The 26,821-nt window shown below is 32.0% G+C and overlaps 1 protein-coding gene across 2 annotated transcripts in view; it reads right to left on the bottom strand.

Moving 5' to 3' along the window:
• Positions 1–1,584: 1,584 nt before the first annotated feature.
• Positions 1,585–26,821, bottom strand: part of LOC143236665 (cohesin subunit SA-1-like) — a 60,619-nt gene continuing 35,382 nt past the window's right edge. The window contains exons 16-23 of one of the 2 annotated variants that reach the window (XM_076475049.1): positions 26,164–26,257; positions 21,905–22,078; positions 20,748–20,913; positions 19,850–19,983; positions 18,698–18,874; positions 8,315–8,523; positions 5,467–5,636; positions 1,585–2,101 (exon numbers count right to left, since the gene is read on the bottom strand). In XM_076475049.1, coding sequence (XP_076331164.1) covers positions 2,022–2,101; positions 5,467–5,636; positions 8,315–8,523; positions 18,698–18,874; positions 19,850–19,983; positions 20,748–20,913; positions 21,905–22,078; positions 26,164–26,257 — 1,204 coding nt within the window. In that variant the 3' untranslated portion in view covers positions 1,585–2,021. The remainder of the gene's footprint in view (positions 2,102–5,466; positions 5,637–8,314; positions 8,524–18,697; positions 18,875–19,849; positions 19,984–20,747; positions 20,914–21,904; positions 22,079–26,163; positions 26,258–26,821) is intronic. The other variant, XM_076475050.1, reaches the window with a different exon arrangement.

The raw sequence follows: 26,821 nt of genomic DNA, 5'->3' as shown, positions 1-26,821 counted from the left end.
CTTGAAGTGTCTCTCTCCATCATTCACTGTACTTAACCTGAAAGCATGGTTCATTAACACATAGTGTAGTTTAAATTATAACAAGGTTCCCAAAAGGGCAATGACATCAATTTTAGATCAAATATCTTAACAAACATTTCAAATTCAACTGTATTTGTTATGAAAAATTACTGTTGGTTTCACGGAATGGCTGGCTGAAAGCATGTAAACTTGTCACTTCAAATTCATTTTATTATTTTGTTATTAGTACCATACGATATATTCATCTTCACTACAATTATTTATTAGATTGTAGATTTTCCTTGTAACAAAAACTTTCACTTTGCAAATGACAGCATTACTCTGAATTGGCGTAGGGAGTTGTTTTGGAGCCTGTTGCTGTTCTAAACACTGCCTATAAGGATTTCTCCACTTCCATGAAGAACTAAAAAAAGTTTTATTCTTTGTTATACTGTGTTCTTTATCTCTACATGGTTTAACAGTTTCACTGTATGAACATTCTTCATCAAGACAGACTGTGACATTCATCCCTCCAGCTAGAAGTCTGCTGACAGCATTATACTGTTGAGAATTTGATGTGAACCAAATACTAAGCATATGGTTCACATTACAATACCATCCCATCACTTTAATACTGTACAGAATAATTCTTATATGGTGTGGATTAACCTTCTGTACCATACTGGTTTCAAATGAGATAAAAATTTCAGCCTTTATGATGATTATTGTACTGGCCTCTAAACTATAATAATTTTAGTTTTCATAAAAGAATGAAGAGTTGTTTTTTGAAATTTGTTATTTAGTATTTTCTAAATTACTCGAAAGGATTGTACTATAAAAAACTGTAAACAGAAGAGTCATTACTATTTGTTGTAAATGCATTTACAGTGTATCATATAGAATTTACTTCACAAATGATTTCAGTGTTAAAGAAAATAATCTTTATCCCAATTTCATAGCTAATTACTGAAACTTTCCAAACAACATTTAATCAATCTTTTAACATAGATGAGTGCAGATACTACTTCTTTCACACAAGAATAACACTGCACAACAATTTTTTTGAAAAGTTTTGCTTCCTGAAAAGTTTTTGCTGATTGTGACAGGTACCTGGTGGGTATGCACAAATATAGTTTTGGTTTTGCTTCATCACTTAGGAGCTCTGAGAAATAGACAGTTAACTGTTTACCGGCAATAACATATTTAATTACGTTTGTGGTTCTAATACGCTATTTAGTTCAACATAATTCAAAGTGTTTTGCTCCTGATTTTCATTTGTGTTCAATGTCTGGTGCATCATGTTGTAGTGTCCAACAGTAGTCAGCAAGCATTGACGGATTCCAGTTGCCCTGATATCATTTTTCCGTTGTAGCAAAACTGAAGATTTCGATGAAACAGTACATGATAGGCAAATTTGGATGTGATTTTCATGATCAGCAGCCAAAAAATCAATAAGGAACACCCAACAGTGTTCAAGAAGCAAAAACTTTGTTGTGCAGTGTATAATCTATAGCATTAATAAGTGAACATGACAAACATAAATGTATAATAATTATATGAAGTTATTTACACATATCAAACTCCTCAAATATGAAATAATTAACTTTATTTTGACAACTTTCAAAATATAAATTAAAAATTCACATTCATACATAAACTTTATAAATACGAAGATTAAGAAATAAAGCATTTTATACAAACATATTGAATTATTTACAATCAAGAGATAATTTAATAACAAATATGCATAAGCATAAAGTAACAATAATAAGCACTTCAGCAGCTGACTAGAACAATAACTTAGATAAAAAGACTGATAAGTTATATTACTATCCAGGATAAAGGGCTCTATATATGTATTAAAAAAATGTCAATTTTAACTGAATCCTTAGGATATTTCACTCTTACCATATCTCAAGAGTAATCTATTAAAAAATCAACTTCCAGAAGATAAGTTTATATTGATGGGCAATGTAAGAAAAAGTTTGATTTTGATGCTTAATCCACTACTTCAAACTCCATTAATGGATCTGTCTGAAGTCTGACTCAGATCCTCTCTCAGAATCTTGATCTGGATTATTCTCTTCTTCTGCTGGCTTATCTTTTTGGAAGAAAAAAGTTCAAACATAATTATTCACCTCAACTTTAACTTTCTTTTATAAGGGGGAGGGCAAATAAAGCTATTATCTTTTTTCTTAATTTATTTTCTAAAAATAACAAAAAACAAGAACTGTGTAGTTATTCACTTCTAATTTGGTTTACCATACAAAAAAAAATAGCAATAACAAACAAAGCACAATTTAAACATCTATTCCCTTCTAATTACCAACCAAGGAACATAAAAGTTTGAACAGATAGATATTTAGTTCTAGCTTATCCTCTAAAAGCAATAAAAACATGAATTAAATAAACATACACTGAGACATCAAAGTAAATGCATGTTGTTGTTTTTTATTTAAAAAATAACTGTAAAGTACAAAATATATTACTGAAGTACAAGAAATGTGGTAAGTAAACAAACTTTTCTGAGCTAATCATTCAAAGCAAACAATTTAGAGTTGAAAATATTAGCATTAATATGGGAAGTAAGGTTTAATAATTAAAAAGCTGTTTTATGATCAGTAAGTATAGGACCACACATTATACTTAACTGTAACACAACATTTGACTTCTTTTATATATAAATATTTGATTTATTTCAAGATAATATTTTGGCAAGATTTCCAGCAATGAGACAAATTTTATATTTATCACCAAGTGTAAAATTATTTACTTTTATATGGAATATTAAAAGATTCTTAACAGAAATAGCCCACAGAGAAATATGCTTATTTAAGGTGTAAAAGACTGTTTTGTGTTCTGATCATGATTGTTATATTAAAGCAAATGTAACAACTATACAACGTACGAAGAACAGCTTTCTATAGTAGATGTTTTATGCTTATAATTTATGACTGAAAATAGAGCAGAATATGTTATGTCGACCACAATACACTTGCTATACCCAGTGCTGAATAATTCTTTCTTCCAACAACAGGTTTTATCAGACCATCTGATACAAAACAGACACAACAATCTTAGATTAAGTAAACTTCATAATTACAATTAACTTAAGTGATTAAATAATCAAGTTTTTAGGGTAATGATTAATAATACAACGTTACTTATTTTGTATTTAACATCAAGCATTTATACATTTATTTTAAGTAATTTTATCATTTAAAAGAGCTGACAATTCCAGGTAGTCTTTTGTTTTTAGAACATGTAAAATAACCACATCATCAATGGGAGAAAACTACGTAGTATTTCTAAGAACATATGAGTGAAAAGCAGAATATGTTATTAAATGTCAACCAAAAAATAAAATGCTTCAATCATTCTGTGTGGATTAAAAATTAGTTTTTAAACCTTTACAAAAGTGTCCTTGAACTTCTAAAATTCTTTAGTTCCTTTGCTTTGATTGTTAAGAAAAGTAGATATGCCAGATATAAAAAAATACTTAAATTTGGTAAAACAGTGAATTAATAAATATTAATCATGCTACCTGTAAACAATATCAGTTAAAGTGGTGTAAATGTTTCTGAGTATTTTAACTATATTAATATAAATTGTAATGTTTCAGAGAAAAATATGAACCATTAGGGACTTTACAGAATCCTGTTTAACTTTCCATACAGAGGCTCAGTCATCTTTGCTAATTTTTAAACCACAATTGTAATAATAAACTTCAAATAATATATCCTAAAGAGCCCTAGGCCTCATAATATTTCACATTTGTTTTTTATCTTGCTATTGTTTTATTACTCTTTGAACTGTGTGACGACTAAACATGAGTAAGAAAGCTCCAAAAACCTGGTGAGTGAATAGACCAAGTTATGGTAAAACTAAGTACTAAGTACCATAACACACACACAAGTCTCAGATGCATATCTAGTGGACAATCCCCCCCCCACAATTTATATATCCTTACCTTATGTAACAAGTTTCATATTTCAATCACTTAAAAAAAACCCATAAAAAATCAAAAGAAATAAGAAACTTAAGTACTTACGTGTGAGTCTTATACATTTTTGCAGTTGAAATTAAAAGTTAATCCTAATTTTTAGTAGGATTATTCTTAGCAATTTACCCAATTTTTTTACTTATTTAAAATATGCAATCAGAAAGACAAAATAATAATATGCACAGAAAATACAATGTTTAGACTTATCATTTAACTGACTTCCTAACAGAGCTACAAGCTCATTAAAATATTTCCCTTATTTGGTTGAAAAGAACTTGGCAACTGCAACTTTGAAATTGTAGGTCCAACAATTCAAAAGATATCATCGGAATGAATTAGTATATAACATGTTTTATTAAATTAAAACTTCTCTTTCTGTTAGTTATAAATAATTCAACAGAAAATGTTAGAGATAACCAAGGATGTGGCATGTAGGTTTGACTTTCTGGTTCATGTCTCCATAAATAAGGATGATAGAATTAGAATGCTTTAGCAATATCTACACTATAACTTTTAAATTTGTATTAAAACTCAGAAGTAGAAACAAGGTTGAACAGAATACTAAAACTAAGCAACTTGGAGCAAACAAAACTTTAATGAAGTTATTATTTTTAAATTAAGAAATTAAAATGTGTGTAATATTAAGATTTAATTTACTAGTTATGTTTTGTTGCCAAATTTTTGAAATACATTGATAATAAAGTAGTTTAACTAAACTTTGAATGTAACTCTGTAAAAAATATCATGACATACTTCTTCTACCCATCCACATCCAGAATATTAAGGAGAGACAGACTTTAAATTTTCAGTTATTAGATTAAAACAACAACAAAAAACACAGCCAATGATGAAAATAAGAACTAAAAATCAATTTAGAGTATCATGTGATACTATTAATACATTATTTAACTCAAGTTTTCAAGCTCAGTTAAAGCTCATACAGCAACAAAACCATGATCAGATCACCTTACAACACTCAAATTACAATTCCAAGTTGTGTTATGTTTTTAGGTCTATAAATAAATGAATAAAAATAATTTGCTGCTGTTTCCTGTAATTGTTCAATCTAAATTTGAATATTTAAATTCAGAATGCAGAAAGCTAGAGGAATATGGAAAGTGTTTTTGTTTTTTTAAATCAGAAAGTTTTTTACCTCTGTAATATTACTTATGTTAAATGTAGGTTCATCGACTTACATATTTGTTAGATGTCTCAATACATTATTTTAAATGTAGCTTTCTAATACCAATATGATACTTGCTGCTGTCACAAAACCAAAATGACTATAGATTTTGATCATTTTGAAGAAATAGTTTGAAAATCAAAGTAAAAACTGAATGATATAAAATTATTTTTGCTTCTGTATTTTTATATTCAGTGTATACATTCAAGGTAGATTATAATCGGCTAAACTGTTTTTGTTTTTTTTTATTTATAAGGGAGGTATCACAAAGTACATTTACCATCATCTCTGTTTCGCTTTTTCCCACGGTACTGTCTGCCTGGAGCTCTAGCCATTGGTGGTTCTTGTTCACCATGCACAAGACTGTTTCGATAAGACAGAAGAGGCTGCCAGTGATCTGCTCGTGATCCAGGCATGTTAGTCTGAATGTGACGGTCCAAGTACGCAAGTCTAAGGAAAGAAAAATACCTTTTGGCTAATAATAATAAAAATCAATTGTATTCAGTTACTATTTTACTATTATAGACACATTCATGTTTCCACAGTTTATTTCATCAAAAGTGGTAAACAAGAAAAATAATTCAGATTCTCACATTTTAACAAAAAAAATCAATAAAAATACATGTACTTATTCTATAATTGTTGAGCGAGTGCAAAAGAAACTCTAAATCAATAAATTATATATCTTGCATTTTCAACTTATTTCTCAAATGCACTTTTGGTTTTATCACTTAAACTCAGAGAAATCAGACTTAAGGAAAAACCCATGGTCCTATGGATAGAGGTGAATTTGTGAAATATTCCTAAACATGTCATCAACTTCAATCAAATCATAGGAACACTCAGATGAAATCTCCCTCTTATACCAACCCAAAATAAAAAAGAAACTACTTTCAAAGAATATTAGTTATTAACCCTCTTACTACAAGACTGGTGAAATACAATCACCTCATAACTCTAAAGTGAGTAGTTTCCATAATATAAACTTTTAATATGTTTTCTGTATCTTCATAAAATTTTTACAGTTTTAGTAAAAATTAGTCTTTTGTAAATAAAAACAATTTAATGAAGTATTTTTACTAAAATTTATCCATGAATACATAGACTCAGAGAGCTTATTCTTCATGTGCAAAGTAACCTTCACGATACAATTAAAAATACTTTTCAGTAATTTTCACATTTCATTTGTGTTATCTCTGAAACATCCTAAATCAATATCAATGGATTGTTTTTTATTTTACCAGAAAAATTTTGTTTTATCAGTTATTTTCTATACACTAACTCTATACAGTCAGTTTGACCAACCTTGTAACCATAATTAAAGAAAACTGAAATAAATCACTCTTTCTTCTTCATAAAATAACTGATTGTAACAGAAAACCACAACTGTTTATCTTAAATAACTTAAAGCTCATAACAGTATATGTATATATACATATATATATCTTTATACTTAAATTTTATTATTTTATTGCCTTTTGAACTGTGTGTATCTAATAATTCCACCAAGAAATTTGTAAATCATTCAGCAAATATGAAGCTCATATTACCAATACTGAATTATGTAATGCACAAGCATATGTCTGAAGAATTTTTTATTATATTTCATTATCTCTTTCAACATAACTTATTAAGTTTCTGATTTTTAACTTATTCTTATAACAGTAGAGAATACACATGAAAAATAAGAAATATTGTACTTATCTGAGCCTTATTTTTTGCTGTTGACTGTCCATGAAAGTTAAGCCTATTCTTTTTTGTTTTGTTTTAATAATAATGGTGTTACTAAAGTAAATAATTTTTATTTCATTAAATAATGCATGTTGCATTATGCATTATGAAAATCCCTAACTCTCTGAATGCTATTTTTCCATACTATTGGTAGTAGTGCATTAAATATTTTTTATTTGATAAAATAATGCAACAGAGAACATAAGATACTAACACACAAAAAGCAGATAATGCCCTATAATCATCATATCTTTTCTGGCATTTCTAGTGATGCAACATAAAACATTAAAATGTCATAATCTACTTGATATTGTTCCCGTGGAGAAAAAAAGATTTTCTTAGAAAGATATCTACAAATCTATGTACAGAAAACAATGTAATATAATACTTCATTTGATAGAAAAACCTTGTCTGTCTATTGGTCATAACTGATATAGTTGTAAATGCAGAAGATAACTACATGTACTGACTTATCCTGAAAGACAGGATATGGAAGGTAGTCATGGTAGGAAGAGCCTGATTTTCTATTTGATGGCTCTGTAACCAAACAATATTGAAGGTGAAGGTAAATTTGCTATTTTACAGCAGTGTTGATATTACAGTGAGTAATTTATAACAAGTTACCAATACCTAGATAAAGCACTTATATATTATTCACAGGTATCAAACAATGCCTTCAGTTACATATTTCCATAAGTGTGATGTTAAAATGACCCTGTTTACAGCTGATTCATTTATGGTTCTGTTCTCAGAAACCCTTCCCAAGTGCTAAACAGGGTATTACAATAATAAAAAAAAATCTTTCAGGGATGTAAAATGCATAAGCTGACAGAACAATTATGTTTTTGAGTATAATAGCTGAGTAAAATAATGTGAGATTGCAGATGTTTTCTACATTCTTTATAATTTTCCTATCACAAATTTTGAATCATTTTAAAAATAGAACTTCAGACCAATCCTTTGTCTTCTACAAATCATTACCCAGGAGACTTTTCTTTTAATACCAGAACTCATCAATGACAGATAAAAAAGTAATTTTATCTCTTATTTTTTAAACATACTTCTGATTTGAAATTTGTAAGTAACAGATTAATTAAAAGGGAAGCAAACACTATATGCACAATTTTAACAAGGTTTTATTCAGGTTTAGATCAAAGCAGTTGCTTTTCTTTTTCTCAATAAAACAACAACTCTGATTTTAATGTTTAATTGAAAAATACAAAGTATAATATATCCTCCAATTTCAGATAAATATATCATCTGATATGTGTTTAAAAAATGAAGAATAATTTTTAATTATTCTCCAATTCATAAAATACCATCAAGTAAAAAACAAACAAAAATACTCATTATAAACTAAATTAGATTGAAAAAAGTTCATTCATCTATTCACTTACACAACTTTTTTGTCAAGTCTCATCAACTTATTAGTAAATTCACAGAGAACTTCCAGAAATGGTAGGTTTGGGGGAGGGCCAAGTGGGTCAGCTGGGTTTTCACTATTACTAACAGCAAACAAGATTCCCTCTCGATGTAAAGCAGCCACAGCCTCTCGATTTTTTAATTGATCAAGGCCAAAAGAGAGAGAAAATCTTTTGGCTAATTCCTGTAAAATGACAGTTCAAAAACTTCCTAGCTTAACAGATAAATATTGGATGTTACATCTTTCTACATAATAAAATTACATTTTAATATATATATATATATATATACCCCATAGATATTAGTATCTATGTTGCTATAACCTAAAAACAATTAACTATAATTTGAAAAATAATTTATACTAAGTAATCTCACAGTGCACGTTATTATAACTGGTTGATTTTTTTCAGGATTTATGACTCAGATCAACAAGGTGCATTAAACTTTTTTTAATGTTAAAAAATAGTCAAAGAAATTGAATTAACAGAAATAAAAATTAAAGTATATCATAACCAATAACTCTGTTTAATGTAAGCATGACAACATATATAAAAGTGTCTAAAATGGTGCTGTCTGTTGTCACTGCTCATCATAGCTATGAAAGTACTATGCGAGTGATTGTGACTGAAGTTTCACACTGTTCACAAAATGACAAATCATTTCCTTGTAAGAGGAAGTTACGTATAAGAAAACTACGGTCAATGCAGAGTGATGTAAGGATAACTTCCTATAATTATTGCACAAAGCAGCTGGTGATTCAGTGCTTGTAAGATTTATCTGGAACAGCCTGTTGTATCACTATTTACCTCAAATGACTCTACCTTGAAGAAAGGCTGATAATGCAAAAAAATAAATTAGTAAATTAATGATATCCCCACTGGAGGTTGATTTAACTAGTCTCAGCAAACTTATTCTCACAGATTTTGAAGTGGCCAGGAGTAAAGAAATGTATAGAGTCAGATGACAGATATGGGCCAGCACATTTTGAATATCCAAAAGAACTTGGTGAAACTGATGTTAAGCAATTCCATAACCTTCACAGAACTAAGCAAACTGGTATAAATAGTACAAATAGCTTCCCTCTTAGCCTTTATGTAATTCACAGTAAGTGAGATTGCATACAACTTAGCAATGAACAGAGAACCTATAAGTAATTACAAAGCTACAGTAAGTTATGGATGAGCCTAGAGTGTTACAGGATTTTGAGCCATCCATAAAAATTGGAAACAAAAGGGTGGCTCAAAATGTGTTTATTAAAGAAATTTCAGTACTTTCAGTGAGGATTATCCAGTTTTTTCAGGTGACTCGAAAATCAAAAATAGGGATAATAACAAACCTTGATAGAATGAGCTGATCATTGAATTCAGTAATGCTATTTAGTGTTATACCAATCTCAGTTAAAATATGCCTAAACACAAGGACAAATGTCAGGAGAACAGGATGTCTAATAGCAAAACCATAGCCTTGTACCATACAACTAAAATGGTTTCCTCAATCTGAAGTAAATGTTCATGAGATTCTATATACAAACTCTGGATTAGATAAAAATGTAAAGTCCCTGTGTAGAACCATATCCTCCCATGATGAATGGAATTCAATATCTTCAACATATGGTCCTTGATTAAAGCAAAGACCAAAGATCCATAGTCCAATTCCAGTTTAGACTAAATAAAAGCATGGTAGATTTCGTGTAAAAAACATCCCCCAAAGAGATGAAAGAGGATGTTCAGTGCCCTTGTACAGATGATTTCAAGATGCTTTAAGAGAGGAATAAAAGTCTGCTTATTATTAATGAGGAATCCTAAGGACTTTGTCTGAACCACATGAGCTTTGGACCAAGGTACAATCACAGAATGTACACACTTTTTTTAATGACAAAAATTTGAAACTTTTTGCAGTGTCTCTCTCTCACAATCAAACACTTTAGTGAGGACAGTTTGGAGATGCTACTTAACATACTTCAATGGTGTGAGGGAAAGAAAGACGCATCTGAAGAACACCTTAAAAAAGGATCATACATGGGAGATTGTGCCACTTCTCTACCATGTATACTCTTCATTCTTTGTGAAAAGAGGTGACAAAAACATGGGTTAAAAAAGGAAGAAGCACATCTACAAAGGAGAAAACAATGGTTGGATATAGATCTTAAACTCAGTTCCACAGTTTACATGAATAAGGATAGGAGTAAAAAGGATTTACACCTAGGTGTACAATGACTAAGGTGCAACAGACAGTACACAGCAAGCCAACTGCATCCAAAACCCAGTCACAAGGAACTGACATCCATGCAGGAGTAGGATGAGAATCTTACCATTGGTACATTAACTGCAGTTCAAAATCCAACCAAGAGGAACAGACACCCATGGGGAGGTAGGAAAAAGGATCATCCTAGTAGCAAGTCAACTGCAAAGCAAAACCCAGTCATCTGGTGGGGGTAGGAAAAAGGATCATACTATCTTCATCTGAAGTTTTGCAAGCCAAATGGAAATATTGTATCCACTGATCTATGACTGGGACACACAATAGTAACATGATAAACTGTTTGACAAATATGAGAACCTGAAATCTGGATGATCAGCATAAGAATCATGTTCCTGTAAATACTTCCACTAAGTACCTATCTGATGGGAATCATTTCCCATTGCAAACATCCTTGGTGTATGAAAATCATTGAAAAACAGCATAAAAGCAAGGACTGTATTAATCTGCAAGTACCACCACCACGACCAACAAACATGGGTAGAGTGAACATAAGTATAACTGAGTGAGGGAACAGATTCACCAATAATTCATGTATAAGGATTTACTGAGGTTCAGCTTTAAATCCAAAATCCAGTCACAAGGAACCAACAAGACGAGGGTTCTAAATCAAAGAGGCAAAATGCAATTTTGAAAGCTCACTCTAAAGTTACAGTATCCCCTTGGATAAACCTTTACAGACACAGAGCATCAGACATGAAGATGTCTCATCATCTAGATTAGCAGAATACCAGCACCCTACTCTAAAGTGAATGGTTTCATCATGATTTGTTGATTTAGTGTTTTCTGGCACAAAGCAGCTAGGCTATCTGCACCAAACATCTGGTAAAAAGGTAAAAGTAAATGTAGTAAAATTCAGAAAAGGAAATAAAGGTAAAACAAAACAGCATTAAAAAACATAAATAGTATAAAACCAATGTCGACATCTAGTCTACAATGTTAAGAGAGAAACCAGAGTAAAAGAAGTTGTAAAAGACTTTCTGTAGCATAATGGAAATTATCATAACCTGCCAGGAAGACTAACAGGTAAGTACAAGAACCACCATCAGTCACCTGAAATTGGGCTTTCCAGTCCTGGTTCTGGGTTGTGTGTCATTATGGCCATTATCAAAAGGTAAAGTAATAAAAGTTTTAAAAAACATGTAGCAAAATTGGAATAATAACTCGCTAGGAAGACTAACTTGTAGTTCAAACAGCAGCGTTAGTCACCTAAAGTTGGCCTTTCCAGTCCTGATGTCAAGTTATTTAATGTTACAGCCATTTTCTAATTTCATATCGAAATAGAGAGATTGTGACACTTAAAAGGGAACCACAATAAAAAAGGTTTAATGAAGAAATATAAAACACTTAAATGACATTAAAAAGATTAATGGCCATTAAAGAAACTAAAAACTTTATCAAGGTGGACATTATCACTGTCACCAATAACACTGTCTAATGTTATGGACAAACCTTGGGACAGAACATGTTTAAAATAGTGCTGTTGTTGAGAGTCGTAACGATGGCAAGAAAGTAGAATGTGGTTTATAGTGATCTGAGTGTTACACAAACTACACATTGGTGCATCAGTTCCAGATAAAAGAAAATGATGAGTTAAAAAACTGTGACCAATGCGTAATATAGTCAGAACAACTTCCTCCTTCTGATCCTTACGGAAGCAAGATGGCCAAAGTCCAATATAGGGTTTTATTTGGAAAAGCTTGTTTTTGCATTGGTCACTCCAAGTTGACTGCCAGCTGGCACAGAGTTGAGCCTTGAATACAGGACCTTAGTAGTCCATGTATAGAACAGACACAGCAGTGATAGTGCCGGAGCAGACAGATTTAGCTGCAGTGTTGGCGAGGCCATTCCTGCAAATACCAACGTGGCATGGTATCCAGAAAAACTAGATACAAGTAGATTTTAAAGAGAAATTGGCCAATTGGCTTTGAATATCGGAAAGACCAGGGTGAGAACTAATGTGAAATGATTCCAGGGCCAGTAGAGAACTAAGTGAGTCTGTGTAAATAGTGCAATTTGAGTTCTGCTTAGCTTCAATATGATCCAGGGCAAGAGAAATGGCATACAGTTCAGCAGTGAACACAAAAGCTGTAAGGAGGATTCTGCGCACAACCACCAAACTGCAACGTACCATGGCAGAGCCCACAGAGTCACCTGATTTGGAACCATCTGTATAAACTGGAATGGAAAGATTTTTCGAAAGATGTTCAGTAAATAAAAGACGGTACTTCCAATCAGGAGTATCTGCTTTTCTCAGATGACTTAAAGAAAGGTCCCATTTGGGAACTGTAAAAAGTCATGGTGGGATGGGCTGACTAGTGGATTCTGCAATGTTATCCAAGGACAGACCCAATTCATCCAATTGCACCTGGACGTGAAGGCCAAAAGGAGCAATGGCAGATTGTCTGTTCTGAAAAAGTATGGCCCACCGAGGAAGGAAAACACAATCCCAGGTTTGAATTATATATCATTATCACATTCAGAAGGATGCCTCCATGGTCCACTACCCCAATGGTTTGAAACTATAAAGTGATAAGGTCTCTCACACTCCACTGGAAAAAGAGGAAGGGAGAAAGAGCAGTGGGAAGTCCAGAGAAATTATGACACTGGAAACAGTGCAATTTGTGGCCTCAAAAGCACTATTTCGAAAAGCATACCATACCTAATTTATTCAGTGAGGGAATAGCAGCTATCTCCTTCTGCTTTAGTCATGATGCTCATGGGTGAGTACAATCTAGAATATGCATATTAATGAAGCAGCTCAACACTTCAAGGGAAAATCTACAAGTAATTTTATGGAACATCCCATATCAACAGTGAGCAATGAGTATCTATAGATATTATAAAGTTACCATGGCATGATAGTGCAAGTTTGACTATTGATGTATACCTGGCCAGACACCACTTCCCAAAGAGTGGGCTTCATGTATAAAAATAAAAAAGGAAATTCTCCTGAAAAATAAAGTATACAAAAGATAACTTTCCCAGTCACAGTCTCACTAATGTCTGAAAAATGGTCACAGATGGAAGATTATACCTGATGATAAAGAAACACTAATCCAGTGCAGATAATGGAAGATGAATGTATGTAGTATGGTCTGTATATACATTTGAATATTTTTCCCCAAAAAATAATGGAGGTGAGAAGTCAGAAAAAAAGTAAAGTGCCTAATCTGATAAGAAGACACTAAGAACAAACTACCACGAAGAAAGAGACGAGAAAGTATATGCCAACTGAACTAAAAGCTGAATTCAAATTCAACTGAGAAGGGTAAAAGGAGAAAGGTCACAAACGGAGGAAGTCTGCCATGGAATGAAGATGCAGAAACAGACACCATAGAAAGAAGCTGTGCAGGCAATATAACAATGTAAAGCATGTATGGAACAAAGTAGTCTATCTGGATTAGACCAAGGACATAGGTGAGAAATGGAAGGAAGATAAATTGAATAGGACGAAGAGTTACTCTCACAAGCCACTAAAGTTTTGGAAAGGAAAGAGTGATATGGATAAAGAAAAAAATACACAGTATGGCAAAAGGTACAAAAAACATCAAGGGCAAATTAATCCAGCCTACAATGTCAACAACCCAAAGAGGAGAATGAAGTAAGTCTTGAGGGATAAGTGAAAAACTGATTGTGAAGACAGAAGTTCAAAAGGAGACAAAGTAAAGCAGTGAAAAACCACACTGACATCCCAAACCAGAGAACTTTATGCTAAGGAGGACAATGAATCTAGAAGGAACACAACAACAGGGAGAGTATAGGAGAGATCAAAATTTATGGTGCTAAGAAAAATGAAAGGTACGTGATAAAGCAACCCAATAATCCATGGCTGAGGAGATTGAAAACCTTTGATCAAACAGCCAAGTAAGAAAACCTGTAAGAAAAACAGAGGGTCAAGCAAGTGAAATCCCCTGACCCCAAAAACCAATAGCAGAAAATATTTCACTTACATCGATGAATATCTACAGAGAAAGAGCAAATGAAATGAACTAAAAACAAAGTGACTTACCTCGGCACTCTGGATTGCTTTGCCAAGTCCAGGATGTCGATATGGTAAAACTGTTCGACTGGAGACCACAGTCCTGAAGCTTCCTGCCAACTGACCCATGCCCCTCAGCCCTGGAAGGAAGCATCTGTAAAGTTATGCAAATCCAAATGCTGGAGGTTAAGCAGAACACCCACTGTATTTTAATCCCTGTCCAACCACGAATACAAATCACTGATAAGGGAAATAGGAGTCTTTTACGGATCTTGCAAGGCTCCACTGAAGAGACCTCATATGTGTCTGACCCAAGGGTATCCACAGAAGACCAGATCTTTAAAAGCAATAGAACCTTGTCAGTAGCAAGGATATGGAGAATTCAATGAAGAGAAGACTGAGCCAAATTTAAAAAAAAACACCCAAATGGATAAATATTTGGTAGGTATAAGGAATGACTTCTCAAACTTGATTAACCAACCCACATGAGAAGCAGCAAAGTGTGATGGGCAGATTCCTGTTCAAAATGAGTCAACAACAGCCAGTCATCCACATAATGGTGTAATCATGCAAATGTTAAGCAAAAGATTTGACCAACTGATAAAAGACACATGCATTGAGCTGAATCAAGATCAATGAGCAGGGTGTGAAATTGATAAACCACCCCATGATTAATAAATCAAAGATAACACCTCAACAGATGAGATACTAAAATATTCAGATAAGAATTTGCAACATCCACCTTGGTCACCTGTAAACCTGAAGAAAAAGACCACCTGAGGTGAGAAAAGACTCTATGGTAAATCAGGGCAGAATTAAAAAGTGGTTGAGGTAGGACAAATTGATCACAAGCCACCAGTTTCCCTCCAAATAGATCCCAACAATAGATACATCAAGTGTGTAAGAAAAGAGCTGAAGAAGACAAAGGTGCCAATGTGGAGGTAATCAGGGAGATGTTATCCCTTGAAAAATCTGCAGGGTTATAGTGCTGCGCTTCAGAAAAAAAAACAACAAAACAACTGATGGTATGCTAAAGCAAACTAATCTGCAGCCCATGGATGGTAAAGTATGCTTGAATCCTTAACCAATTAAAACAAAAAACTGTCCATGAACCATAATATTGAGGTAAGGGGGATGAACACAAAATAATGAAAGGAGAGGAGTATCATTTAAACAAGAAGAAAGGGACTGTAAAAAGTTTAGAAAAATGGATAAAACAGAACACATCAGAGAAATAATGTCTGAAAAAACTGTATTAGTCCTAGATGACCTTTGCAGTAAGTGCAAAAACTTGGCAAAATCAGGTAAACTAAAAAGGTTGTCAAATTCTTCATCAGCTCAAACAAGTTTGGCATATTCAGGAGGAATATCAGCAACAGCAGGAGAAGCAGGTTGATTCACATAATGATCAATTTCATGGTAGATGAGAGCCAATAATTCTTTAGCTGAGTTACCTCTACTTGCAGCCCACATAAACATGCTGGGACAGTACTGTCTCCAAAGTGGTAACTTGGACTTTGTAATTCATTCTTAGCAAGGAATGATTAAAGACAACAGTGCTTGAAAAAAGAAATTAAAGTGGAAAAAATAAGTTTTCTTTAAATTTACAAACTGTTTTAAATTGAAAAGTACAATTCCACTTTGGATTGAATATTGAATAGAAAAAAAAGCACTAAGTTTAACAAAACAAACACAATTGAAGGACAAAATAAAATATGTTTGGACACAAGCACTGCCAAACAAGAAGTGCAGTTTGGAAGAATTAAATACTGGGAGTGAAATCTGTCAGGAGAGTGTGTCACACTCCCACTGCTGAAGTGTTTTTGCATGATAATTTACATGTAAGATGCAGTTGAACCATATTGAATGTAAGGCACATGGAAGCTCAAAACTTGGGGCATGAAAAAAATTTGCATACAGAGGGCAGTACTGAACAAGATTATCTATTTAGGTGAGAGGACATAATGCAATGTATTGGAAATATACCAACTATTGAAAAAAATTTGACCTGAGAGCATGTTCTACACAGTTCAACCCCTACAATATTTTCACTTCTACAGAGCAGGATGTGTGAATTTACGTCTCATAAAATAATAACAGAGAGGACATTAGCTTGTTAAAACCATTAAGATCTACTTAACAGATTATTTAAATCACAGGTGAAGGGAACATACTTTGAAGGCATCACTATGGGAGATTTGAATGGCAATGACCTCTAAAGGTATATATACAGATGAAGTACATTAATAACCCTGCAATGACAGAACACTATGTTTCCCCTATTACACAGCCTGTTCTTTTTAAGTAATGAATAGTGTCTTCATAAACATTCTCCTGTAAACACACACACTCACAGAATGATGAAAATAAATCACGGCTATGTCTTCTAAACTAACATGAAAGTCTTGACAGTTCCACGGTATCAGCATGATCATTTTAACTCCAGGAATAAAGGAACAGGTTCCATTCAGATGATTGGGACTGTAGACTGTAAAGTAGAACTGAATGAGGTTCTTGACAATTGAGACTGACGGAACTGCTCCTAGCTGCTCACCAATGTTACTAGCAGGAGAAGAAGTGGAATGAAAGTAGGCTGATCCACCTGTTTGACCATGTAAATCAATAGGAAAAGCAGTTGGAAAAAATACTCTGTAACCACAACAATGGAACAGAATGCATCTGTGTAACTCTGTTGTGGAAGAAATGTCACTATTTTCCTTGCCTCAGCAGAGGCTCAAAAACCCTACTCAAACCTCTCTGTATCTGGATGAAAACACAATACTAAGAAACAGACTGATGTTGTGTAACAAAAATGCACCTTCAGATATTTTATCAGAAATATTATAGTTCCTGTAAATAATTAATTTACCACATTATGTAGATTTTACACTGATGACATGACACCAGGTAGTATCCAATGTTCCTGAATTAAATTTATATCGTCTTCTCACCAATATGATGTAATTTTGATATTCAACCTGATATTGAAATTTGGAAGCCAAACCTTAAAAGTTTTAAAGACAAAGATTTTCCACAGAAATATAACAATGTGAAAACCATAACACAGAGCAGGTATAGATATTGAAAATGTGCATGAACAATATTTTTAGTTCAAATGTAACCAAGTATCATTATCGAACAGTAAACACTACTACAGCAATAACAAATTCCTGTTTTATCAAATCGTAAGTAGCAGAATATTGTTGAAATAAATATTACATGCATGCTATAAAATTACTTACAGTGTTCTCTTAACTTACTATTAACTGTTCTCAAGCTATAATTTCTCTCAATTATCGGTTTACATGTAATTATGAATGTTTTAATTTTTAGAAATTAAATCTTACACTTCTATGGTAACGTGATAAAGTATTTCTCCTGGATATTGAGTTCGAAAAATGTATTTGAACTTTCTTTCTATTTGCTAAAATAACATGGAATAAATGTTTTATTAAGAAATAGTCTCAAAATTTATATTACACTGTGTGATATGGGGGTTATTAGAAGGTAAATACAGAGTAGTGCTCCAGATAAGCTTTTAATTTACTCCTTGAAATAAATTAAAATGAAAAATAAAAAACTTGCATGTTTTCAGGTTTCAATGAGCTATCAAGTCATCCAACAGCTGAAATTTGGTGCTGTTCTGCCATGTTTACTGGGCACTTTATATTATGATTTTTGTATAAACATCTTATTATGAACCATCAAAGGCAAATTATTATGAACCATCATACAGTGCAAATTCAATACAGTACATACTTTATTAACACTAACTATCACAAGAAGAGTAATATAATTTTCAGTTCTATAATGGTTAGAGTACTCAGTATATCTATAATTTGTTAGTGAGAATGATCTTTCATGCCTTGCATTATTACCAATACAGTATATATTTGTTCTTTCAAACTAATAAATATGCATGAAAACATGAAGGATATATACACAGGTTATTATTATGTATGCAAAAATGTTACTTCTAATGAATTTTTTTTAAATGTACAAAAAACATGTATTTATATGGATATGCATCTTCTCTGGAGCACATAACATGTATTACACTCCTCTCATCAATGAAAACACAATTTTTAAAATTCAATTTACAGAAACTGCTTATTACCCTAATGGCACAGAAGTTGTCATCATTTCGGTTTATTAATCCTGTATTCTGCTCAGTTTGCAGCTCTCTGAATAAGGTGGTGAGAGACAAAGCCATTGTTCGAGCACAGTTTACTTTATTAATTTCTCTTGCTTTCCCAAGTGTAGCTTTAATGATGTCTCCATAATCATTGTAAAACTGAAAGTAAAATTCATATTTCTTACTATTTAAAAGTTAGCTGAAAAAAAACAAAACAAAAAAATATTTCTTAATTACAATTGATTATCATTACTGTTAACAGTAAAATTACCCATCTGTTTTTAAACCTTTTTCTTTCTCTTTAAACCACTCACCATCGATAGTGTCCACACACTTCATCACATCATCCAATTTTATGTTTTTGCTTCTTAGAGCACTCAGTATATCTATACACATACAAAATAAAATGATAGAAAAACTAAAAAAGAAATACTGTAATAACTAGTAGAATTTGCTGCATGATACTGATGGTTAAAAAAATTTTTTAATGCAATTCTCATGTTATTACAGAACCAATAATCAATAACATCATGGGCTCAAGAACTGTCTTGAATAAATAATTAAGAAAACTGTATCCTCAAAATACATGAGCATTCAAACTTTAATTAAAATAAAGTACACAACACCTTTGAACTTTTTAGGTCCTGAAGATGACCTAAGAAAGTCTAAACAAAGTTTTAATACCCATACTAGCTGTCTTGAGAATACATTTTTACTTCAAGTGGATTTCTCATCATCACGAGTTAAGAAAACTTTTTAAAGAGCCAATAGGGTCAGTAATTCCATTAATAGGGTTAATTCCATCAATGAGTCAGTGGTTAATGCAAACAGAAGGTTGTATAAGTGAATATTTAACTGACAGTTTTGAGGAACACAAATGCTTATGAAACAAAATGCATGCAGCAAAAACTGTTTTAAGATTGTTTATGTATATATAAAAACTAATGTAGATATTAAAATATCACTGTTAACAAATATATTAAAAATACACAATACTGTTATTACAAAGAAAGAAAAATGATAAAACTTGTAAATCTAAGTTGATGTAATAAAGCTTTCAGCACAATATAAAAACTTTCTGTAAAACTGGCTATTCTTTCACTGAAACTCACAAATTAACCAACTACTACTTACTCTGACATAATGCTTGAAAATATCAGCTGCTTGTTTGATACTGATGACATTATAAACAATTAGCTTGCAAAATGAGGCCAAGAAATTTCTCCTCTTGTGTAGTTCTTCAATTTTACTGTGTTCATCCTTCTCATCTGGAATATATAGAAAAAGGTGTTAGCTAATCTTAAAACCAAAATAAAATATGAGAATTATATATGAAACATCATGATGTACAACAAATAATAATGTATGTGGACCAAGTATATCACCAGGTCTAAAAACAGCCCAACAATTTTATAGAGTACATCAAAATTACTCCCATAAAAAAAAAATAACAATGCTATTAACATAATTTTAAAACTTTACCTCACTATTAACTACTATCATTAAACAAGAAACAAAATATAAAAATTATTCACTGGGCACACAAGTTACGAATAAACTATTACTTTTTGTAATGTTTTACCCTCAGCAGGATTAACTGTTGGACACAAACTGTACAGCTGTTAAAAACGTTTGCATCCAAAAGTAAGGCTTGATAAAGAAGCATTCACCAAACCTTTGTACAAAAGTTTATGTAAGATGTTTGCAGGAAACTACTATTTTTTCTGGTGCTTATCACATTGCAAGTTTCTTATCATACACTGGATGAATAAATGTAGTTAAATATGTTCTAAAACTAATCATCAAAATTCTTATTACATATAAAACTTGAAAACCAGAAAGTGAAATTCAAAAAAATAGTAATTATTTAAGGCCTAGCATCAATATACTAATTAGACACACAAGTAGCCTCTTATGCATTACCAATATTCCTAATTATATGTGATATTAATTTATTTCAGTTTTCCTTGCACCCCTTATAAATAAACATAAAACAACACTAGAATCTTCCTTAGATATTAGCCTTACTTACACTCACCATCATCATCTTCTATAAAAACTTTGTCTTGTATGAAAGCTCCAAGCTGAATTTGGAGAGACTTATCTGGTTTATATACTAATGAACCCATAGCATGTTCTGAAGTTTCTGCCAATTGCTTAGAGAAAATAATCAGCAGATCACAGATAGTGATAAAAGCCTGAAACCAAGTCAAAATGTGATTTATTTCAAGTGAAGTTACAAACCCTTCCACTATGTTTCACCAGATAACAAACATGTTTCACTGCAAAAAACATTTAAATCAAGTTCTACTTGACATCCTTTCCAATTCTAAAGTAAAAAGATACAGAAAATATACACCTTAGAAGCTCACAGTCAAGTCTATTTGATAACTCTAGGTATCCTAATTTTTGAGAATTAGGTTCAAAGGTTGAGAAGAGTACAAACAAATTTAAGATTTCTCATTAATTTCATACAGATTCATCTTTAATAGTGTTTTAGTAAAAGTATATTGTTATTCAAGGTGGTTTTACAATGCTGATTATTATAAGAATACTGATGTGCTGGTACAATGTATACATTTCCCTACAAATACATAAAATTTTCATCAGCTTTACCTGTTTAAACAGCTTATACACATCTTCACTTACTAAACAATACTTTTAATAGACATTACAACACAGGAACATCAAAAGGTTCCACACATAGTTTTTAATATGAGTGGGGTACTTCATTTTTAACAGTTAATAAACCTAAATAAAATTTCAACAAACAAGCTGAATTTTATACTAATACTTTATCAGAATTATACAAAAATACACCATTGCAGTTAATATCCAAGTCTCTTAGATAACCGTGCCAGACATCCCAATAAATTTGGCACAGAGATTCACAGTGTCACTGTCTAGTCAAACTTTTTTTTTCAAACTTAAAACAGTAATAAAAGCTTAAAATAAGAACACAGTTACCTTTTTCAATTATACTGTGATATAGGAGAATTTACCATATAATATTTCAATAAAATATGCAAAGTTCTACAAGAACAAAACAGTAATACTGAATGACACTTTTCCCATCTGTAACATAATCCCATATAATACTTAGTTGATTAAAATAACTTTGAAAACTTGTAAATAAGTTTTACAGTTGGAAAATATCATATATCTTTAGTTATAAGTTTATAACTCAACCTCTTCTTGGTAGACATCATCATGATGATTCAAAAGTTCTCGCATCATCTCCATAAACTCTTGTAATTTACTCTGTAAACAGTGCACCTGAGCCATTTTAGGACTAGTGTCATCTAAAGCAGCTAGCTCCCACATCACCCCCATAGAACAACATGATATGGCATACCGAACACCCTATTTAAGAAGATATTTTTATTACTTATCTACTAAAACAAACAATCTGCTATATATCTTTACAAAATGAAGAAAAATTTTGTAGTTTCATGTTGATAACCATAATTCTTCTTTATAGTCAAGTCTTACATTAAACATTTATATAAAAAGATGAGACATTTTGGACTACAACATGTAATAAATAATAATCGCCAGTGAGCATGCATGCAAGCTTCTAGCTGTTTAGCACATAGGCCAATTTGGCCTCCTACACCTACATGGATGAACAACACATGGGTTTGACATTTGTTTCACCATGTATAAATTTAAGTTTTAGTAACAGAATACAATCCTAAAAAGTAAATATTTCATAACATTCTTTGTCATAAAATAAACTTTTGTAAAAAAACCATGCCCATTATATTTCCAGAGCTTTTAGTAAAATCTACTTAAACTATGTTTTCCATATTTCTAAACTAAAGACAAAGAATAAGTGTGAAGTTCTAAAACTCATCCTGTGTTTTACTTAACTTTTTCATGCTTGCAGAATTAGTAGTGTGTGTGTGTGAAATTCAAACATGTTTGTCTAATGCTAGACTAGCAGCTGCATACTGTATATAAAATAAAGTCTTGCAATAAGACATAAGTATATTTATAAACAAACATTCTAAATATTATTATTAACCCAATCAAAATTAAAAACATACCTTCATGTAACCTTTCCACACACACACTGTTCTTTGCAAATCAGTCTTTCAAAGAGTTTCGCAGAATGTTCCACATAATAAAAATACTTATTTTTTTACTAAGTAACTATAAGATAGCTTTATTTTCAAAACCAGACTAATTATAATTAGCCTTTAATGTCACTTAGAAAAATCCCCACACTAGATGCTCAATGTATTTGTTGGCCTCTGGCCAGCCTTTTCACATTAGTGCAACTATTTTCATTATATTATCTAACTTGTACTTTTAGGCAACCTACAGAACTGTTACACCCACAAACCCCTCAATGTTTGGGGAGTAGGAACTAAGGCAAAAGGATGAGTGAAAAGTTTAATAGCTGTCAAATTTGTATTAAAAAAAAAAAAGAGGAAAAAAAATTAAATAAAGGGCTTCAAAATTTCTCTATAACATAAACAAATCCCTAAAAGTTTTGTGATATACGTAGATCACAAAGTTTTAAAACTTTCATCAGAGACAGAGGCAAATTGCCATGTAGTAGATTCAACACCCACGCCCAAACACTGTAATTTTGGTTTTTAGTCAAATGTAACAAACTTTTTACTTTTTCTTGTTCCTGGGCAGAAAGTGTTATTTCCCAATTGCTTATGCCAAAAGTAAATGGAGAAGACTTATTTTTCTCTTCAAACTTTGCTTTTGTGACCTAGGTAATGAAATTTTCAAATTTACCCATTTTCCAGAACGTTCCAGGTAGAGATTCAGTGCTAAGTAGCTGGTACAGAATTTTCTCAAACTTACAATAATTTTCAAGAACCTTTTAGAATTTTCTAGTGCTTTCCATAGTAATATATATACAGGGGCTCACCACTTACCACTTCAGTTTAGTCTTAGCTGTCTAAGTAAGCATACAGACCCATATGATCTTATCAGAGATGGCATCAAGAAGCTGCAAGCATTCTCCAGATGTATTCTGTTATGTATGTGGCCAATTTATCAAGACAAGACCAAAAAGTACTCTGTGACAGCATCTGCCTTGAAGTATGGCTGGGAGGTTATTGGAGACTTCAAAATGGTGGCATTTCTGATGGGTTTCCAAGGATGCTTTACCAAGTTCCCTGTTTTCTTTGCCTTTGGGACAGCAGGGACACTGCAGTACACTACAACAGGAAGCACTGGCCACAACAGACCAAGTTCTCTGTGGAGAGACACAATGTCAAGCATGAGCTACTAGTGGACCTGCAGAAGATGTTGTTCCCACCATCGCACATAAAATTGGGTCTTATGAAACAATTTGTAACAGGTCTTGATAAGGAGTCTGCAACCTTCAAGTACCTTCGAGACTTCTTCCCTAAGCTGTCTGAGGCAAAGGTCAGAGCTGGTGGTATCTTTGATGGACCACAAACAAAGAATATCCTGGAGTGCACAGAATTCCCCAAGAAGCTCAGTAGGGAAAAAAAGGGCTGCAGAATGTCCCTGAAAGTCTACATCCTTGACCATCAACTTGATAAATTCAAGGAGAACATGGGAGTATACCCAGAGGAACAAGGCGAGCGCTTCCACCAAGATATACTGGACTTTGAACGTGGCTACCAAAAAGCATATAATGAAAACATGATGGGAAACTATATTCAGGGGCTGATATGTAAAATTGATTTACATTACAGTCGCAAATCTTGAAAAACTACTCACTTCTAATCATTTTTGTTTATTTTTGTATAACTTTAGTATAAATACATATAAATCTTGATTCATATGTTGTTTTATTCAGACCTTATGTAAATGAAAATGTGCAAATTTGCCAGTTTTTACATAGAAAATAGGTGAATTTCAAAATTTCATTATCCAGGTCACAAAAGCAAAGTTTGAAGGGAATAACAGCAATTTCCTGTACTTTTACAACATAAGCAATTGAGAAATAACACATACTATCCAGGAACAAAATTTGTGTCATATAGTGTTATTTGTTGCCAAATTTCTATTTCACACACTTTTTTTAATTTTGATTTTGGCTGTTTTGTTTCAACCACCTAAAAATAAAGCTCAAATATATTACTACTTTGTTTAACATACTGGTTAGCAGGAAATAAAGTGATGGTATCATGGAGAAAGGATTAAAATATAGACTGAGATTGATCTTAGTTTTGTATGAAAATTATATAGACAAAAGTTTTAGTCATTTTTAACCAGTATTTCTAAATCTAGAATATGCATTCAAACCATACTACACATAAATAGTTGTGATAATCAATGCCACTTGAGTTAACTAAGGTGAGAAAAAAGTTAAAAATGTAAAACTTAAGACAAATACTACTTTTATAGAACAAGAATTGAGATGGTATAAACTTGATTTATAGAATATAATATAAACTGACTGAAAGCGATGTAGTAGCACTAGTAGTTTACTATGAAATACTGCATTACCTTCACTCAAAACAAATTCAAAAACTTAAGATCATTTTAATCAGGAATGCTGAGAAAACCCACTTGTAGAGAAAAATATACATGTAAAAACGGCTCATTTGGGTTGAGAAAATGTTTTTACGTAGAGGAGCGAACAATGTTTTGACCTTCTTCGGTCATCGTCTCTTTCTTTCTTTGTAAACCTGACGATGACCAAAGAAGGTCGAAACGTTGTTTGCTCCTCCACGCAAAAAAATTTTTTCAACCTAAATGAGCCGTTTTTACATATATATTAAGATCATTTTAGAAAAATGGTTTACATAATCAATTAAATGGGCTTTGCTGATGGTTTCTGAGGCAGTATAATAAAAATCAGACAATTTAAATATTACAGTTTAATAGAAAAATAAGTACACAAATCTTGGAAATTTAGAAAGGGAGGGATTATGTTTGTTAAAAAATCCAATAAAGTAAGAAGAACCAAAAAATATATCTAAAATTAGCACAGAACACCAGTAAAAAGACATGGAAAAAAATAAGTAAATCAATTAAAATTACACGTTTCTGTTTACACAAAAAGAATAAACAAGAAACACTTCAGATGAATCATTGCACAAGATATTCCTGAAGTGTGATAAAAATTTCAAAACATTAATGTGCTTATTCTAAAACTGTAAAAAAGGCAATCATTATTAATTATCTTAAAGAACTTTATAAATATGCTATTCCATTGGTACTCATTTATGAAAAAAACGAAATCCAATACTTGCTAAAAAATATAACACTTCAAATCACATGAAAGCTGTAACACATAACTGACTATTATCTGATGGAGGAAATGCTGTTCAGCAAATTTGCCAAGCTAGACACTAACATATAACTGTCTTCTAGATGAAAACGAGCTACTACATATTTTTACATTTCTGATTTAATAAACACTTAAGAGTAACAAGCAAGATAAATTTCTAAAGTCAAAATTAATATGATCACCAAAGATAAAATCAAAAGAATAGTTAACTCACTTGTTCTGGGAGATCTTTATCCTCCTGAAGGGCACCCTTCACCCAGAAGTCATAAACCCCTTCCCAGATTCCCCAGGGTCCCAAGTTGTGACAACTGAAAATAACAATTTTTTTGGGATTTCACCACTGTACAGAAATCAGACAGAATCAGATGTCATCACCTTCCCTTGGCTCAAAATTCCCCCCAGTCTATGAAAGCTACAAAAGACTTAATATAGAACAAGGTTTCTAAAAGTAATTTTATTGTTCCAAGACCTTTACAAGACTAATGTAGCAACTACTATTTCATAAAATTTCACAACAAAATATTAAGTTGTTACTGATATTGTCTTTAGTAAAAGGAAACATGCTTCTCTTACTTAGGTTCATTGAAATGTAATAAAATACACATAGAGAACAAAATATTAAGTTGTTACTGATATTGCCTTCATTAAAAGGAAATGTGTAGTTTCTTGTTACACAATTTTATGCATTATCTCACAACTCAACAATAGGTTATCATGTACAGCACAGCTAAGCAGGACATTTTCACAAATGTACATACAAAGTGACAGTATTCATAAAGTGTGTTTGATGGGGGAGGGGGGTGCATTACTGAAAAATAAAGCTTTAATAATGATAAAAAGTTAGTAACAATGACTTTGTGTTAATATTTTAA

Source organism: Tachypleus tridentatus, chromosome 13, assembly GCF_004210375.1.
Source record: "Tachypleus tridentatus isolate NWPU-2018 chromosome 13, ASM421037v1, whole genome shotgun sequence".
NCBI lineage: Eukaryota > Metazoa > Arthropoda > Merostomata > Xiphosura > Limulidae > Tachypleus > Tachypleus tridentatus.
The sequence above is the reverse complement of the archived record's forward strand: the minus strand, read 5'-3'. Positions and strand labels throughout refer to the sequence as shown.